The sequence below is a fragment of the Erythranthe guttata genome, chromosome 12, assembly GCF_056151865.1.
Source record: "Erythranthe guttata isolate IM_541 chromosome 12, IM_541, whole genome shotgun sequence".
In the NCBI taxonomy this organism is placed as follows: Eukaryota; Viridiplantae; Streptophyta; class Magnoliopsida; order Lamiales; family Phrymaceae; genus Erythranthe; species Erythranthe guttata.
Genome location: NC_142544.1, coordinates 6,595,964 through 6,614,343, shown reverse-complemented (window position 1 = coordinate 6,614,343; position 18,380 = coordinate 6,595,964). Strand labels below are relative to the sequence as shown.

The window sequence follows — 18,380 nt, the reverse complement described above, 5'->3', positions numbered from 1 at the left end:
TGATTGTTCAATTTACAAGATTTATTTATATCTTCAGGTTCAACAAATGAAATAGCTTATATAAAGGAATATGGTATTATCATTGTCTGTCCTCTTTTCCATATTATTATTCTTAAGTAAAAACTGTAGCATCTTTGAGTGTATTTCTCTCTGCTTTTGCCGCCGCAATTCTCAACATAAGATTTTTGTTTTTCTTTTTTGTCCAATAATGTGATAGTCCATCTGCACGTATTCTATGTTACAGTTTTATGCTGAAAGAAACATATGAAATTCTTTCTTCTTAGACAGAAGCAATAATATCATCTTTTACACGATTTTCCTCTTTTAACCGGGATAGTTTTGTTTTGCTTGTTTATTTGTTGGTTACTAAAATTGGAACTATGGAAGAAGAAAGGAGCTTTAATACTGCAACTCCAAGGAGCTTCAATATTGCAACTCATGAATTCCCATGTCAAGAAAGGAGTTTCTACTGTTCTCTGATTGTTCATAAGCATGACAAATCCATATCAAGTAACAAAAATCCCTCATCCTAAAGAATTTTAATTACAAATTTGGTTAAGTGCATATAAATTTACCTAAATTCCATTCATTAACCATTACAAGCGATAGAAAAGTCTTCAAAATCTCGAAAATATCAGACAACAGATATCTTCTAGTTGTGTTATGTTTCAGTCCATGTTTGACAATGCTTGCTATCCTATGCGTCAGTTACCGAATCTCCTAGAACAATATGTATGACATGATGATTTCTTGCTCCAACAAATTTTGCCATGAAAGGAAGAGTTAACGGATTGATAAATGAAGAACAGAGGTGGAAGAACAAAAAAATCAATGTCAATGAAGATTATTAGAGTTTACACAGTTCAACAAAAAACAAGAAGAAAGAAAGAGTTTTTCCATATATGAGATTCTTGTTTCGTTTAATATAATTTACAATTTGTAATTAACCTTTAAATCATTAACCATGTAATTAATTTTAAGTTTAATTTAAATTGGGTTTATACATAATTGATTTTCTAATTAAATTGCAAGTTTAATAAAAAGGATTTTTATGTAATTTTACTTATAACCTAGGTTTTGTATTTTTTTTTCTTGGGTACGTACAAATTCTACATGGCGCAGTTTTATTGGTTGGTTACGTTCCGAGAAGTACAACCTTCTCGGACCCTAGAAAGTCAAAAGCAATATTGCAAGACAATAATCATTTATATCTTATCTGCCAAAAAAAAAAAAAAAACAAAGCGGTTAAATATAAAAGCATCCATGTACTATGGATTTTGTATCATATATACCCTTTGTACTATACATAAATACAAAACCCCTTCTACTGTTTCATGTTTTTGTTACATTTTTTCCAAAATCTGTTTGTCCGTTGGTTTAGTTGGACGAAAATACCTCTGCGAAAGCCTATAAATATAAGGGCATTTTCCACTATATTTTTTTAACATTTTCTATTGATTTTACTTGGGAAATTTTGATATTTTACTTTTTTCTCCAAAACATCTAATTGCTTAGATTTTTTTTCTCTGAATAAAACCTGTTATTTTTGTCATTTTGAATTTCTTCATTTTTTTTCTTAAATATCTCCCGGTAGTTCAAAATCTCAACAATCATAAGATTGTAAAGATGTTTGTAATCGACTGAAATGTTAAAAAAAATATATTGGAAAACGGCGCAAACAAACCCTTATATTTATAGGTTTTAGCAGGGGTATTTTGGTCCAGCTAAACCAACAGACAAACAAATTTTGGAAAAATTGTAACGGTAAGGTTTTTTTTTGTATTTATGTATAGTACATGGGTATATAATACAAACCTCCATAGTAAGTAGTGTTTTTGTATTTAACCCAAAATAAATAGATTTGTATTTTTAAATTTCAAAAATGTCTTGGTCCAACAAAAAAAGAAGATATAGCTCCAGTTTAATGAAGTTGTGTATGTGATGGGGTTTTTTTTTTTTTTTTATGGCAAATTAGTAAATCCTAGTACTGCAGGGCTATTCCATTAGTTTATGCACACTGGTTTGGTGAAATATTTGGTTAAAAGTTCTGGTTAAAAATTCAACCATACAACTTACAAGATGTATTACATAATTTAACAATTATAAATCAGTTTAGTTAACGGTCATATGTTAGTTGTATTACTCAAAAACTAATTAAATGGACTTTTCGAGGTGGTGGTATATGACAAAATTAGTGGTACTCAACAATATAGTGGAATTTGTGTAATAAAGTTATATTAGCGAAACAAATAATAAAGTTTAGTCAAACAATTAGTTGTTGGAACGGTTGTAGATAGGCTGAAATCAGAATGGAATTTCTGAATTCCGTCGATTTCAATTCGAAAAAATTCGAATTTGGAACCTTTTTTTTCATCCCGATTTTCAAACCTTCCGACTTCCGATATTTTTCGATTTTTTTTGTAACAGGATTGGACTTGTATATAAAATTATCGAAAATTCTGATTTTCGATCCTATTTTAGTTCCGAATATTTCGATTATTTCTTTATATATATATACATATATATATATATACATATATATATATATACATATATATATATATATATATATATATATATATATATATATATATATATATATATATATATATATATATATATATATATATATATATATATATATATTTGGTTTTTTTAAACTCAAAATGTGCACACATCATTTCTCAAAGAGATTAAATTCTACACGAACTGTAATACAGAGAAAATAAGAAGCCACTCACCTATTGACACGTGGCATACTATTTAATGTAAACAATTCTAGAAAATTTGATAAAACTTCTTCCGGTAAATTCCTCCCTTGTACGTTGGTTTGACCTTAACACCGTTTAGTCTAAGGTTTGAAAATTACAAAAATTCTTCTCCTCCCAGTTTAAGTAATTATAAAAAAAAATTAAAAAAATAAATAAATTGTGGTCGCATTGACTATATTTTCTTGTTGTCTTGATTTTTATTTTTATTATTTTTTTTAACATTTTTTTAAGAGATAATGTTCAAGTCGCCTACGAAGTGAACCATTATATTGAGACTGAATCTGGTAATAGGGAGAATCACTTGGCTTTAAAACTTGACATTAGCAAGGCTTACGATCGAATTGAATGGATTTTCTTAAGAAAAGTGCTTGTTTGTTTTGGATTTCCTTTAAACTTTATTGAGCTCATTATGTTTTGTGTTTCATCCTTTTTTTATTCTTTCTTATTCAATGGATCACAGTTTGGAAGTGTTACACCCTCCCGTGGTCTTAGACAGGGTGACCCACTGTCCCCATATTTGTTCATCCTTTGTGCAGAAATCCTCATTGTTCATGCTCTAGCTGAGTCTTCTTCCCATGTTTGTATGGAAGGAGTTGTTGGTCCCGATACATAAAACGGGTAGTGAATTTAGTAAATTGGTTGAACAAATTAATTAGTGAAAATACGAAAAGATTAGCCGAGGCGAGTTGACTCTGTCCTTAAGACGAAATTTCCCCGCAACGGTGCTAACGGATTAAATGGAAATCGTCTCCCAAGATACAACGGCTAAACTTGGAATAGGAGCACTCCAAATCCCAAGTACGACGAACTGTACTTTGTGTAGAACTTTTCGAGAGAATCTGTGAAGGGTAGGCTTAATATGTAGTAGGCTTGTTTTTTTTTGATTGAAGTGAGGAATTGTGGGAAAGTTAGGGTCTATTTATAAGGTTCGAAAAGTAGTGTCCTTTTGGAGCAAAAAGGTACCTTTTGTTTGAATGGTTGCACCATTTCAAGTTGAGCCGATTGGGAGTGGTTGCACCATTTCGAGTTGAGCCGAATGGTTTGCATTGGTTCGGCCGCACCAATTCAGACCAGTCAGACCAATCGAGATGGGCTTCGAGTAATAAGGGCCCAATGGGTTAAAAGCCCATCACCTAATGTTTTTGATATATATACAGCTCAGTACTTCTCTACTTTTCCAATGTGGGATAACTCAAAATCCCACTTTCCTTATATTTTGGACTAGTAATTTTTCATTCACCACAAAATTGGTTCTAATCCAAAATTCATTTATATACTCAATTTAGACCGTACAATAACATTGATAAAAAATTGTTCATGACTCAATTTTAACCAATTTTCCCAACAATCCCCCACATGAATGAAAACGAGGGCGTCGATTCTCTCTAGAGTTCCCACGAATAGTATTGCATCGGGATAGGTAGCATATAGCTTTGAACCTTCCGTAGTGGAGTTACATCGGATTTACTAGGCTGAGTAGTGAACGCGATGTCTTGAACTGTCAGCCGTTCGTGTAAACCAAGACAATGCAACCCACACAATACTATTCTCACATTTCCTTAGTTCTCATGATTGTGTCCGTTTTGGCCATGGACACACATCTTGGATTCATAAGTGTTTGTCAAGTTTTTGAAGCGGCCCTCACTTCATACACTTACATAGGTGATCTCCTATTAAAGGTATCCTGCCAATACCTCACCTTTTGTTACAAGGTTTTGGAATCATTAAAAGCGTTAGCTTATCCTTTACCCTTTCTGCAGGTAGCACTATTATCTTTCGCGGGAATGAGTTAGGAATGAGTTCCTTAGTGCTCAACTGAACTTTCTTAGCTTAGTTGTCCCTTTTGAACCAGTTCTTGGGATCTCCAGTCAGCATGGTTGGGTTACCACCACGATTGTCCTTAATTTATGGGTTTTAATCCCATTCCCCTAGATAGGCAATATGTTTGATCTCTTTAGTTGACTTTTAGTCGCGGATCCGCTATTAACCATTGATTTTCATAATCAATGTTATATTATTTCTTTGGAGATCAATTGCCTAATGGTCTTATGTGTACAAGTGTATCGATACTTGCCATTATATATGTCGTTTGTGCCCTTAACGTAACCGATTGGTTATCACAATTTATTCATAATTGTAGACACCTACTAAGTCCAACACGGAACATCCTCCAATAATTTTATGAAGTTTATTCAACTTCTTTTCTAACCTTATCTCAAGTTATACATTCGAATTCGTCCATGAATCGAGCTATTCAATTTTGTTTGAGGATTTCCAAGATACATAATCTTAGTGGACTCATACATCTAATGTTCTTTCCTAATATAATTGGATATTTTCTTTAATGTAATCCATTTAAAGGCGATACTTAGATTACCTAAGAACCCTTATAATATCATTGAATGATTATTTATTTTGGAATTACATATTTACTAGTTTGCAGTTCATTATGCTGCCAAACTATCCAAAAATATTTGTAATTGAACCATTGTTCATCATTATTTTTGGCAAGGTAAACCCTTGGTCTTTAGATAACTAGATCAATTTTCTAGTAGTGTCTCAACATGAGACTTTCAATAAGACTATCTTTGTCTTAGTGATTTTAATCTGTAAGATTACATCGTCTAGACCCTCGTCTTTTGACATCAAAATTTTATTTTTACTTTTCCAATATTTTCTCAACGTTCAAAATAGTATCATGATCACTATCTCATGATTATAATGTCGTCTATAGACATATACTTCCATGTGCTTTTAATATAAACACACTGGCCACACTCGTTATTACGAGAATTACTAACACAATTTTATCAAATATTACTTTAGAATATTTCCATAGCTATTTAATTTAGCTTGATATTACAATGTTATAAATAATCAAGATTTTTTCCATAGCTATTTAATTTAGCTTTATTGGACCACCCTTAATCATTCCTTTGAATAGTCCATCAAAACCTTAATGGTTTACTACTTGGAAGAAGACAAACTAACTTCCACGTACATTCTTCTAATGTAGACAATATTTCAATAATTGTCCTTTGTTCATTTTATAACTCATAAATTATAAAATCAAATCAAAATCAAACATATTGATTTTATTTGTCATCTTGTTGTATCTTGGTTGTTCATCACATTGATGATTTACCAATCACACATATTTTAACTTGGTTGTTCATCACTTTGATGATTTACCACTTAGACATTTATTAGTTCTCTTATTTAGAACTTATTTATTTTCTTATTTTACAAGAAAAATATAATGTAATTTGCATCAAGAATGACTATCTTATGCACAATCATTATTTGCATATTCAATGTATATGCTTAAGTATTTTATCCACTTAACTATACTAGGCATTGTATATTAACTTAGGTATTTTTTTACCTTTGCCTAAACACCCCCACATTTTTAAATATTAATGTGGTTAGGGTCAGAATATTTAATTTATGTGGTTAGGGCCTAAAGACCCCCACATTTCTAAATATTAACGTGGTAGCTCGGGATATCTAATTTTTCCCACAAATTCTAGAGTATGTATTCTAGAATTTATCAATATAATATCCATAAACTTTTTCCAGAAGTTTTGGTTCTCATTTTTAATTCATTTGTCAAAGTTGGCACTTTCCAACTTTCATTCATATAACATTTAAATGCTTTGAAATCCTTATTTTTATTTTATTAATAAGGATACAATGTAACAAAATACATTTCTTCTTTAGTTAGAAAAATATTTTGGATCACCAATATGATTTAATTACAAAGTATTGTTTTTTCTTTCTCTCAAGAAAGCACAACAAGAGAAATCTTCTCAACATACTTAAATCTTGTCAACAATTAAGATAATAAGATTTCTTCTTTTTCCTCAAAAGAGAAAACTCGTCAAGATACTTAAATCTTGTCAATAAACAAGAGAATATTAATCTCTTCAAATGGTGGTTGATCTCCACTATTCAACATTAAAGTTAGAATATATAAATTCTAATCTTAATCATTCATAATTTAGGATTGTATGTCCTAAACATGTTGTTCAAAATTCAGCCAAATCCAACGATTTAATTCTACAAAACGAGCTTTTAAGTAAACTGCTCGAATTTTATTTCAACAAAGCATCTATTGTTGTTTACAACTATTTCGGATCTTTGAAAAATTAAAGTCCGATCTCATCAATTCACATTGTAAATCATTATTTTGCAAATGTGATATCAAATCAAATCAAACCAACGATTCGATCTTCTTTTATGTTCTTGAGACAAGAACTACTCATGTGTTATCATGAATTGAGCTTCTCTTTCTTTCTATTTTATTTCAAATCATGATTTTAATTAAACCGTAGTATGATTCATATATAAAACATATGTATATCAATATTATAATAAACATAATATTTGACATGTGAGCACATCTTTCATACTAGTTGATCATAGAAAGAAACAATATATCAAGCATATTATATCAACATATACATAGTATACACACGATAACATTAAATTTGAACATAATATTTCATGGCATAAATAAATTCATATCCAACATAATGAATTGATAAAAATTCTATAGCACGTAATCAATGCATGTCCATGCAATAACACAATCCTAAGGAATTAGTATGGCTTACGCAAATGTATAATAACATTTCTCTTACTAAGTAACTCATACTTCATATACGGGCCAAGTCTAATCGATCATGATAATAATAAAAACGTTAATAAGATCACGTACTCACATATTCGAAAATCAATCAACCGGACAGTTCCACATCAAATGAAAATTGGGAGAAAGTTAATCCCATATCAAACTATAAGCAATTTATGCAAATAAATATTGCATTTTCATGAGAAATGTCATTAGTATAGCACTTATTATGCGGTTTATGATAAACTTATTCAAATAATTAGCACATACGCTATCACTTTATTTTATTTAGGATAAAAATATTTCTATTATTAATGTACATACACAAACATAATGAATATTCATTAAGCATATATATTGTATATGGTTTACCATGCTTCCACATAGAAAATTGAACTATCATGCAATAATCCACCATTATATCATATAGCATTATCAATATATTTCACAAATGGATATCTTATAATTAAAAAGCGTACCCGATAAATTATATGTTCGTCAATTCAAAATTTTGTGGGTAGCACCAAATCGTGTCAATATTATGGCAGTGTTGAATGATTTAGTCATATCTCTTCCGTCACAAATTTTTCTACAACTTTTATCTTTTACGTTTTCTGAGATTCGGACTGGATCATGATCAAAATAAGCCTCGAAGTCGGAATAGGTGTGCTGTAAATTTGCACCTACAATGGAACCGAAAAAAAAAATATTAAATAATATTCATGAATCAAAATTAATATAAAACCTCATTATTGATCTTCGATTCAGTCTTCTTTCACCAAAATTTCGTGCATTAGACATTGGTGATGCATTAATATGCGACGAGTTGCATTGGTCACGAACGGTTGTATTTTTCATGAAAAGGTGCATCGGCAGTTCTGCCACCCTTTCTTGTTTTCATCATAACTTCCTCGTACGATCTCTGATTGTGACGATTTAACATGTTCTGGAAAGCTAACTTGATTATCTACAACTTTTGTGAAATGTTAATTTGCCATATTCGGACTTTAACATCTTCGAAAATGGGAAAGAATGTGGACTTCATGTTCTGTCCGAAAATGAACTTTCTTCAATTGTATTTTGTAACTTCTTGATTTTTGACAGACTATCTTCTTCTCCATCTCGTTTACCAACGTGTGCAGAAAACACAATTTACTAAATCACATAATTTCGTCTTAAGATTGTTGGTCCCGATACATAAAACGGGTAGTGAATTTAGTAAATTGGTTGAACAAATTAATTAGTGAAAATACGAAAAGATTAGCCGAGGCGAGTTGACTATGTCCTTAAGACGAAATTTCCCCGCAACGGTGCTAACGGATTAAATGGAAATCGTCTCCCAAGATACAACGGCTAAACTTGGAATAGGAGCACTCCAAATCCCAAGTACGACGGACTGTACTTTGTGTAGAACTTTTCGAGAGAATCTGTTAAGGGTAGGCTTAATATGTAGTAGGCTTGTTTTTTTTTATTGAAGTGAGGAATTGTGGGAAAGTTAGGGTCTATTTATAAGGTTCGAAAAGTAGTGTCCTTTTGGAGCAAAAAGGTACCTTTTGTTTGAATGGTTGCACCATTTCAAGTTGAGCCGATTGGGAGTGGTTGCACCATTTCGAGTTGAGCCGAATGGTTTGCATTGATTCGGCCGCACCAATTCAGACCAGTCAGACCAATCGAGATGGGCTTCGAGTAATAAAGGCCCAATGGGTTAAAAGCCCATCACCTAATGTTTTTGATATATATACAGCTCAGTACTTCTCTACTTTTCCAATGTGGGATAACTCAAAATCCCACTTTCCTTATATTTTGGACTAGTAATTTTTCATTCACCACAAAATTGGTTCTAATCCAAAATTCATTTATATACTCAATTTAGACCGTACAATAACATTGATAAAAAATTGTTCATGACTCAATTTTTAACCAATTTTCCCAACAGGAGTTTCTCTTCCTACTGGTTTGGCCATTAGTGCCTAATAAAATCGCTACTTTCCTTCACAAAAAAAAAAAAAAAAGAAAATTAATTTTATTTTATCCAAATCTTTTCCAAGAAAGTATAAATTAGTTTTTAACTTTAAAAAGTGTTTGTTTTTTCATGAAAATTTTGATATAGGTCTGATTCCACCACCATCCAATCAAACAACTTTTATGTTTTACTTGATTAGGATATTAATTTTGTTAAATGTACCAAGTAATATTTAATTTCCACTAAAATGATATTTCGGTACTAAGTTGCTAAAATGTTATTTTTCTTAAATGGGAATCTTGATTTGTTTCACACCAGAAAAAGAAAAATGGACCACAAAAGTTGTTTCATGACTTAATAATTAATCACCCAAATAATTCTTTAAAATTTCATTAAAGATGAAATTAATAACACATGAAAAAAAATGCTTTCCCCAAGTATCGTGTGTCAAATTCAACTAACAAATTATTGAATTCTTTTTTTTCTTGTTTTTGCAATGAAAAGTTTTAAAAAAATTAATTATAAATTGACCGACGATTCCTATAACGGAAATAATATTTCCTTTATGGGATTATTAATTGAATTTAGCATATTATGATGCACACACAATGGATATAAATTACCGGTTTGGAGGTAGGTGGCTATGATTTTTCCTATGAGTGTTCAAAATTGATCAAAAATAAAAATATATACCAAGAAATATAAAGTGTACATTTTCATATATAAGTATAAAATATAAAAAAAATTCTGGACGTATTCTCAGTTTTGAAAAAAAAATCATCACTTCAACAATATCAGTATCTTTTTTACAATTTGCGACATTTAACATTTGATACCATGTTCGACTAGGTAGTTATGACATAACAAGATTCATTAGAAAATAAGCGTAAATCAATTTTTAAACAAATAAAATATATAACATTTTTCATTCAAATATAAAAAAGACAGTCATAATAATCTCAATCTAAATAATACTAATACATAACAATTAAAAGATACCTTAGAAAGATTTCGTTTCAAAAGACATTAAAGTTTCAGAACACATTTAAATTTCCAAATTTTATGAGCTAAAATACCCCTAGTTTTCATTTTCTCCATAGAATTTTTTGAAATACCATGACACATAATGGTGAAAAATATTAAAAACTATATATGTTTTTTTGGATATTGAAAAGTAGCACTAGTTGTGTAAGCTTAGGGAACAAACTGGGAAAAAGGTTATTTACTCCAATGGCAGCTCGAAACTCTATATCTCTCAAATGTTGACTTTTAACTACCACATGAACTATAGCAATCTGTAGAAATAATTGAACATTTTAAATATATATATATATATATATATATATATATATATATATTTTTTTTTTTTTTTTTCGGTAGGTCAACCGCCGTTGATCGCCGGGTCTCCGGCGTTATTTTTTTTATTTTTTTTTTTTATTTTTTGTTTTCTCAAAAAAATATTTTAATTAATATTACTGTCTTGGCTGCTAAATTACTGTCTCCAGCAGTTATTTAACTGTCGGAGACAATAATTTAACTGTTAATTAACCTTTTTTTTTCTTAAAAAATATTTTAATTAATACTACTGTCTTGGCTGTTAAATCACTGTCTCCATCAGTTATTTAACTGTCGGAGACAGTAATTTAACTATTAATTAATTTTTTTATAAATATTTTAATTAATATTACTGTCTTCGTTGCTAAATTACTGTCTCCGACAGTTATTTAACTGTCGGAGACAGTAATTTAACTATTAATTCATTTTTTGTTTTCTTCAATTTTTTTTAAATAATACTACTGTCTTGGTTGCTAAATTATATCTCCAGCAGTTATTTAACTGTCGGAGACACTAATTTAACTATTCATTGACTTTTCCTTTTTATTTTTTTTAGAAATTTGGTTTTCTCTTAAAAAATTATTTTAATTAATATTATTGTCTCAGACAGTTAAATTAATTGGCCTGCAACTTTGCTCTTTTCAACTGTAATATTACTGTCTCCGGCCGTAATATTACTGTCTTATGCAATAATATTAATGTTTGGGACAGTAATATTAGTTATATCATTGTTCAGAAAATAATATTCATAATATTACTGTCCCAAACAGTAATATTACTGTCTGAGATAGTAATTTAGCGGCCAAGCCAGTAATATTAATTAAAATATTTTTTTCTAAGAAAAAAAAAAATTTCAAAAAAAAAAGCGCAAAAAAAATCAACGCCGGAGACCGCCCGAATTTCTTTTTCAGGAATTAAAAAAAAAAAAAAGAGTCAACACCGGAGACCAACTGTCTCCGGCGGTCAACGTCGGAATCTGGCCGGAAAAAAAATTCAGAAAAAGAAGATTCAAAAAATGATTAAAATGGGGGTTAATGTGATATATTTGTTTAAATATGGGGTCAATGTGTAATGTTAAGGAAGTTAGAGCATAATTGATGGAATTGATAAGAATTATAGTATGGAGGGTATTTTAGAATAAAGACATGGGATGACTTTATTTGAAAGACTGTTTATTTTGTGGATCAGTATGCATTTAAGTCCATTGTCATGGGCCTATTTGCCATTGGAGGAAACGAAACACTACAGCCATTTGGGGTGATCCATGGCTCAAGGGGGATGGTAACTTCAAAGTTCAAGATTTTCACACGCCGACCTAACTCGACGAGCCACCTCAATTGAGTGGTGGATTTTATTGAGCCGGATACTAGAGGTTGGAATTTGGTTTTAATTAATGAGGTATTTTGGCCCGTTGATCGAGATCGAATTTTGGCAATTCCAATGGGTACGTCTGTTGCGCAAGATGTGTGGGTTTGACACTTTTCCAAATCTGGAAAGTTCACGGTTCGTTCGTGCTATAACCGAGCGACCCAACAACTTGGGACCCACACCAACTCGCGAAGGAACACGTCACATTCTTCTAGCGGGGTTGCCCAGCACAATTGGGATATAGTTTGGAAACTGAATATACCCCCAATAGTTCGCCACTTCGTTTGGCGAGTTACCCCAGATAGTCTTCCCACCGGTGTCGAACTCTTCCGAAGAAAGATTGCTCTTGATCCGTGTTGCTTTAGATGCGGCTATTCAAGGGAGACTTTTATAGATGTGTTCCAGTGTTGTTCCAATATGGAAAAGGTTTGGCAGGCGGCACCGTTTTTCTTGAAGATCCTCCCACAGCACACCTCTGCTTGGAATTGGTTCGACTCTCTTTCCCAGAATTTATCTGAGTATAATCTTCGTCTTGCTATTATTATCACGTGGAAGGTTTGGAGCAATCGCAATAGCATTATGCATGGGGAAGTGGACGTACAACAAGAGGATATCGTAGTCTGGGGAAAAAGGTATCTTGATGTTGCTCACACCAGAGCGGGAGGCTAATTTCGGCCCGGCAGCAGTACCAATCCGTTTGGTCACCGCCCCCCGATGGGATTACTGAAACTAAACATAGATGCTGCCCTTCCCGTCGGCCAGCCTCACTACACTGTCTCGATGGTGGCGCGGGAATCTCTCGGTTCTTGCATTTGGTGGGCGGCGAAGCTCTTTCCTGGCTTCCTGTTGGCGGAAGAATGTGAGGCACATGCGGCTGTAGTTGCGTTGCAGTGTGCTCATCGGAAGGGATGGAAATCAATTGTGCTAGAGGGAGGTTGCTTAGCCGTCTTCAATGCTCTTCAAGCTGGGGCAGGGTCTGGTTCGTCAATCGGTACTTATGTCGAGGAGTGTCTCTCGTTAGCTCCATCCTTTACTTCGTGCATTTTTTCATTTGTGAAACGGTCTGGAAACAAGTTGGCACTTTGTCTTGCCGCTAACTTTCCCTTCCCTTGTAACGATGGGGATTCTCTTCCATCTGGTTTGGCTATGCCTAAATTAAATTACATTTTCCTCAAAAAAATTAAAACAAAATGATGTTAAGGTCAAATGTCTAACAATTAACAGTGAGGGTCAAATTGGGGCAATTTTTCATGTGTCGTGGCCAAATCGATGCAATCGAGAATAGGAGGGGGTAAAGTAATATCGAGCCAAAATACAAGGAGGAAAGTGGAATGTTCCCAACTTCTTCACTTAGGTCTTAGCTTAACCAAGTCTAGGGGTCTCCATGGGTCGGTACGATTCGGTTTTTGCGAAAAACCAAATACATACAAATATAATCGGTTTTTCATATTTTAAAAACCAAACATGTTGGGTTTTTTGGTTCAGTGCTAATCGGTTTTTGATTTTCGATAAATGGTTTCGGTATCAATTCGGTTTATCTTTTATTCCAGTTTCGTTTATCAATTCGAATCGGTTCGACAAAGAATCAATATTTGATCAACTGCGATTTTTGGTTTTTCAGTCCATTTGCTTAAAGATTAAGAAATAGTAACCCAACATTAACCAATAAAACAACATGGCACAACCAAAATAATCAAGAACCAAGCTGCCACATCCCAAAAGATCAGAAATAAACTTATTATCATAAAAAGAAGTCAAAAATTTCCTATCACGATCCAAAAAAAGGGAGATTACAACAAATAAACCCCATTTATATTCCATAATTTGAAGTGCAAGGATGGATCTGACAAATTAGAGGAAGACATGGAAGTTAAGTATTTGTACTATACATCAAAACAACGTCATTTTGTACTCTGGTTCGTTTTGTTCACTAACTGGTTCGGTATTTTTTTTTGTCTTCTCCATACACAAACCGATTTTTTCGGTTTTTCAGCAAACAAATTTGGGTACATACGGTTTTTAAGTCAGGACGGTACATATTGGCACGTTTTTTTTTTTTTTTTTTCCAGTTTTCGGTTCAAGATTTGTTTTTTTTTCCTTTGGCATTTTTGCTTACCCGTAACCAAGCTCATTCTACTTCTTCTACACCTAGGGACGTAACGGATCGAAAATAACTTTTTTGAAAAAAAATCAATTTTTTTCAGAAGTCTTCCCGTTTCCTTTCAAATAAAAAATGAAATTTCCAGTAACTTATAATTTTCGATTCCAAATTCGGGTATAATGGGTGTTTTCATGAAAACACATTAACTTTTTTTTTTTAAATTTCCAACAATATACAATGAAATTCCAAAGAGAGTTCAACAAAATGCAATGAAAACACATGTCGGAAAAACAAAATGCAACATAGGGTTTCCAAAAAAAAAATGCAACATAGAATTATTTATACATACCAACTAATTTGTTTCTAGGGGAAATGAGGGATAGCCCCCTAGTTTTGAAAATATATATGGATAGACCCAATTGATTTTTCTTCCCTAGTCAAAAACCCAAATTCTAATCTTAATTTGATAGAACCCCCTAGACAAATTGAAATACCTGTTTTACCCTTTTATTTTCAATTTAATAAATACCATATTTCCTAAATTTCTCTATCATCCGTCTCACACCCACCAAACCCCACATCTCTCCCCCTCTCTCTCTCCCCCTTTCTTTCTCTCTCTCCATCTCCTCCTCTCTCGTCAGATCTGTCCTGCTCCCCACCGCCTTTCGCCGCCAGCCGCTGCTCCCCACTACCTTCCGTCGTCGGCTGCTGTCCCCTCACCGCCTTCCGACGCTGCTCCCCGCCATTTTTCGCCGTCAGCCGGTGCTCCTCACTGCCTTCCGTCGCCGGTTGCTGCCCCCTCACGGCCTTCCGCCGCTGCTCCCCACAGACTTTTGTTGCCAGCTGCTGCCCCGCCGCCCGCCGCTGCGACATTGAGTTGATCCCGACGGTATGTGAAATATGCTGCTTGTGCCTAAAACCTAATCAATATATATATATATATATATATATATATATATATATATATATATATATATATATATATATATATATATATATTTTTTTTTTTTTTTTTATATGTTCTGTTCTTGGAAGGGCTTTAATTATTATGGTTTATATTATGAATGTGTTTAGAGATTGTTGATTTAAATAGTGGGAATTTGCTATTTTGATGAGATGAAAGATGTTCCTTCTGGTAGTATATATATACCAGTTTTTTTTTTTAAACCAAATTATTTTTAAATTCATTTGAGTCAAACAATATATAAACTAAAAGTAAATAAATAAATTAAAATTAAAACTCACTTGAACGTTTTTGGTAGGGACGTAAGGAGTGTCCCAACTGGAACCTTGTGTGCCATGTGGAAGGATTCGAACCTGGTTCTAGATACTTCGAGAGGCTTAGTAGGTGAAATCCGGGTGACCCATTCAATTACATAATTAAGTAATTTAGTTACTAAATCATTTACTTATGATAAACAATTTACATAGATTTGACATAATTTAATTACTCTGGTTAATGGTTAATGGTTAATGGTTAATGATATGATGTAGTTTGTGTGAATTTTCCCCAACCGATGATATCCACTCAATGTTTTTGTGCTAGTATTTGTCACCATTGAATTCATGTATAAAAGGCCTGATAGATGTATGAACTATCTCTAATAGTTATGATTTTGATAGTATTGTGAAACCAGTCCAAGATTAAGAGCAATATATCATCTTATTTAGATAGATTATAGATGTATGAATTCGTTGATTCCACGTCTTAATGATCCAGCACATGTAAACACATGTAGTAATATATAGTAACATATAGTAATATTTAGTAACATTTGCATGTGACTGTGTATTTGATTTGTTTTTATTGGCTATGAGTTGATTTATAATGTAAATATGTAAACTGAACTTGATTTTTTGTTACAGGTCTCGCTGTTTAAACAACTTATAGCACTATTTTTTTGTCGAGAGGACATGGTGTTCGTCAATTCAAAATAGTTCTTTTGCGATAGATCGGAGTTGCTGTCGTGTTGAAAAGTGGGATTTGAAGCTATAAATACAAACTACACTATATATGACTATACTTTTATAGATAGTCACATGTAGTCAGTCATATACATGTAGTCATATAGTCACATGTAGTCATATACATGTAGTCATATATAGTCACATGTAGTCATATACATGTAGTTATATTTAGTCACATGTAGTCATATATAGTCACATATTGTCATATAGATATAGTCATATATATTCACATGTAGTTATATATAGTCATATATAAGTTATGTGGTGATTCTGATGTATAGTGATGTTGATGATTGCATTTTTTCAATTTTTTGTTGGGTGCGAATTGATTTATAATATCATTATTCAAATTTTGAATTTTGTTGGAGATGTAGATGAATTTTTTTTATAAAATCAACGATATATATAATCGGTCGACCATAACTTTGGGTAAAAAGACAGTACATGACTATAGTCTTATATAATCATATATAGTCATATTCGAAACAGTGAAGTTTTCGGGAAAAAAAAAATCAAAAAAAAAGAAAAGCTAAAAAGAAAAAAAAAAAAAAAAAACTTATATAGTCATATATAGTCATATTCGAAACAGGGAAGTTTTCAGGGGAAAAAAAAATCAGAAAAAAAAAGCTAAAAAAAAAAAAAAAAAAAGAAAAAAACTAAAATACTAAATGCAGTAGCAAAAATGCTGAATGCAGTTGGGCGAAAATTGTAAATAAGGGCACAATAGTACTTTTCTCTCTTTAGGGGGTTATCTCAAAGAAAGAATTTTAGGGGTGGACCTATCCCTATTTATTTTCCATATGAGGGGTGTATATCTAATGGACCCTTGTTTCTAAGGTTTTAATTTACTTTGTCCTTTTGCATTTATATTTTCCAAAATATATCACAAATTATATTATAAAATTACAACATATATCATAAAATTATATTACAAATATGCGCGCGCGCGCACACACACACACACATATATATATATATATATATATATATATATATATATATATATATATAAAGAAATTAATCAAAATATTGAGAACTAAAATCGGATCGAAAATCGAAATTTCCGATTATTTTATATACAAGTCCAATCTTGTTACAAAAAAAATCTCGAAAAATATCGGAAGTCGGAAGGTTTGGAAATCGGGATGAAAAAAAAAGGTTCCGAATTCGAATTTTTTCGGATCGAAATCGACGGAATTCAGAAATTCCATTCTGATTTCCAGCCTATCAACAGCCGTTCCAACAATTAATTGTTTGACTAAACTTTATTATTTGTTTCGCTAATATAACTTTATTACACAAATTCCGCCCGCTATATTGTTGAGTACCACTAATTTTGTCATATAGCACCACCTCAAAAAGTCCATTTAATTAGTTTTTGAGTAATACAACTAACATATAACCGTTAACTAAACTGATTTATAATTGTTAAATTATGTAATACAAATAATTTATTACGTATCTAGTAAAAAAAGTATTGGATTAGTACGTATCCAGTACTAATCCAAATAATTATGTAATACAAATAATTTCTTTTTTTACTGGATTAGTACGTATCCAGTAAAAAAAGTACAAACTCTGGATTACGGTTGAAATCACATAAAAACCCTTTTTAATTAAAATAAAAAATATAATTAGAAAATCAATAATTTAAAAGCTTATTACAATCTAATTATTACGATCTAATTAGTCTCATTAAACCCTAATCTCTGCAATCCTTTTTTTTTCTTTGTCTATTCATTGTCTGAAAAAAGAGAAAAAAACAAATCGTCGCCATCATCATCAATAAAAATAAAAAGGGTTTTTTGCAAAAACTACCCATGTGAAATCTCTAATTGCCGAAAACACCCCTATGTTAAAAAAATTAGCATGAACCCCCCTACGAAAGTTAGTCAAAGCCAAAAAGGACCCTGACAGGTTATCGTGCGCTACACTCGCCGTATGTGCGTCTGGGGGTGTGTTTTTTGACCTGAAATGACCTAAATATCCTTCATATTAGAAGTCTTAAAAATTACAGACCTACCCTAGAATTTTAAGCACCAAATTGAAGTTTTCAAAATTTTCAATTCGGTCCTTCTTATTTTCAAAAAAGCCATCTTTCTAGACCCATTTTCTGATTTTTTTTCCTGTAAAAAACATCAATCGAATCCAGATTCTCAAGCTCAGTTTTGTTGCAAATCGAGAAAAATTAAAAGGTAAGAAGACAAGGGGAAGAGGACAGAGCTTTAGCCCCATTGTCCA

At 31.9% G+C, this 18,380-nt stretch overlaps 1 protein-coding gene and 1 long non-coding RNA gene across 2 annotated transcripts; both read left to right on the top strand.

Annotated features, from left to right (window-relative positions):
- The first annotated feature begins 11,911 nt into the window (after window positions 1-11,911).
- LOC148766331 (uncharacterized) lies at window positions 11,912-12,739 on the top strand. The gene is made up of 2 exons (XM_088827236.1): window positions 11,912-11,983; window positions 12,200-12,739. The coding sequence occupies exons 1-2, from the start codon at window positions 11,912-11,914 to the stop codon at window positions 12,737-12,739; spliced, it is 612 nt and encodes a 203-aa protein (XP_088683362.1).
- A 1,808-nt stretch (window positions 12,740-14,547) lies between these two features.
- Window positions 14,548-16,506, top strand: LOC148766330 (uncharacterized). The gene is made up of 2 exons (XR_016035070.1): window positions 14,548-15,060; window positions 15,434-16,506. It is a non-coding gene; the product is annotated as an uncharacterized LOC148766330 (long non-coding RNA).
- Window positions 16,507-18,380: the final 1,874 nt, after the last annotated feature.

Bases quoted from the DNA above. Each gene is read 5' to 3' on its own strand.
- LOC148766331 (XM_088827236.1), top strand. From the start codon at position 11,912: ATGGGCCTATTTGCCATTGGAGGAAACGAAACACTACAGCCATTTGGG. The intron at 11,984-12,199 runs GTAACTTCAAAG...AAATCTGGAAAG, and splicing joins TCCATGGCTCAAGGGGGATG to TTCACGGTTCGTTCGTGCTA.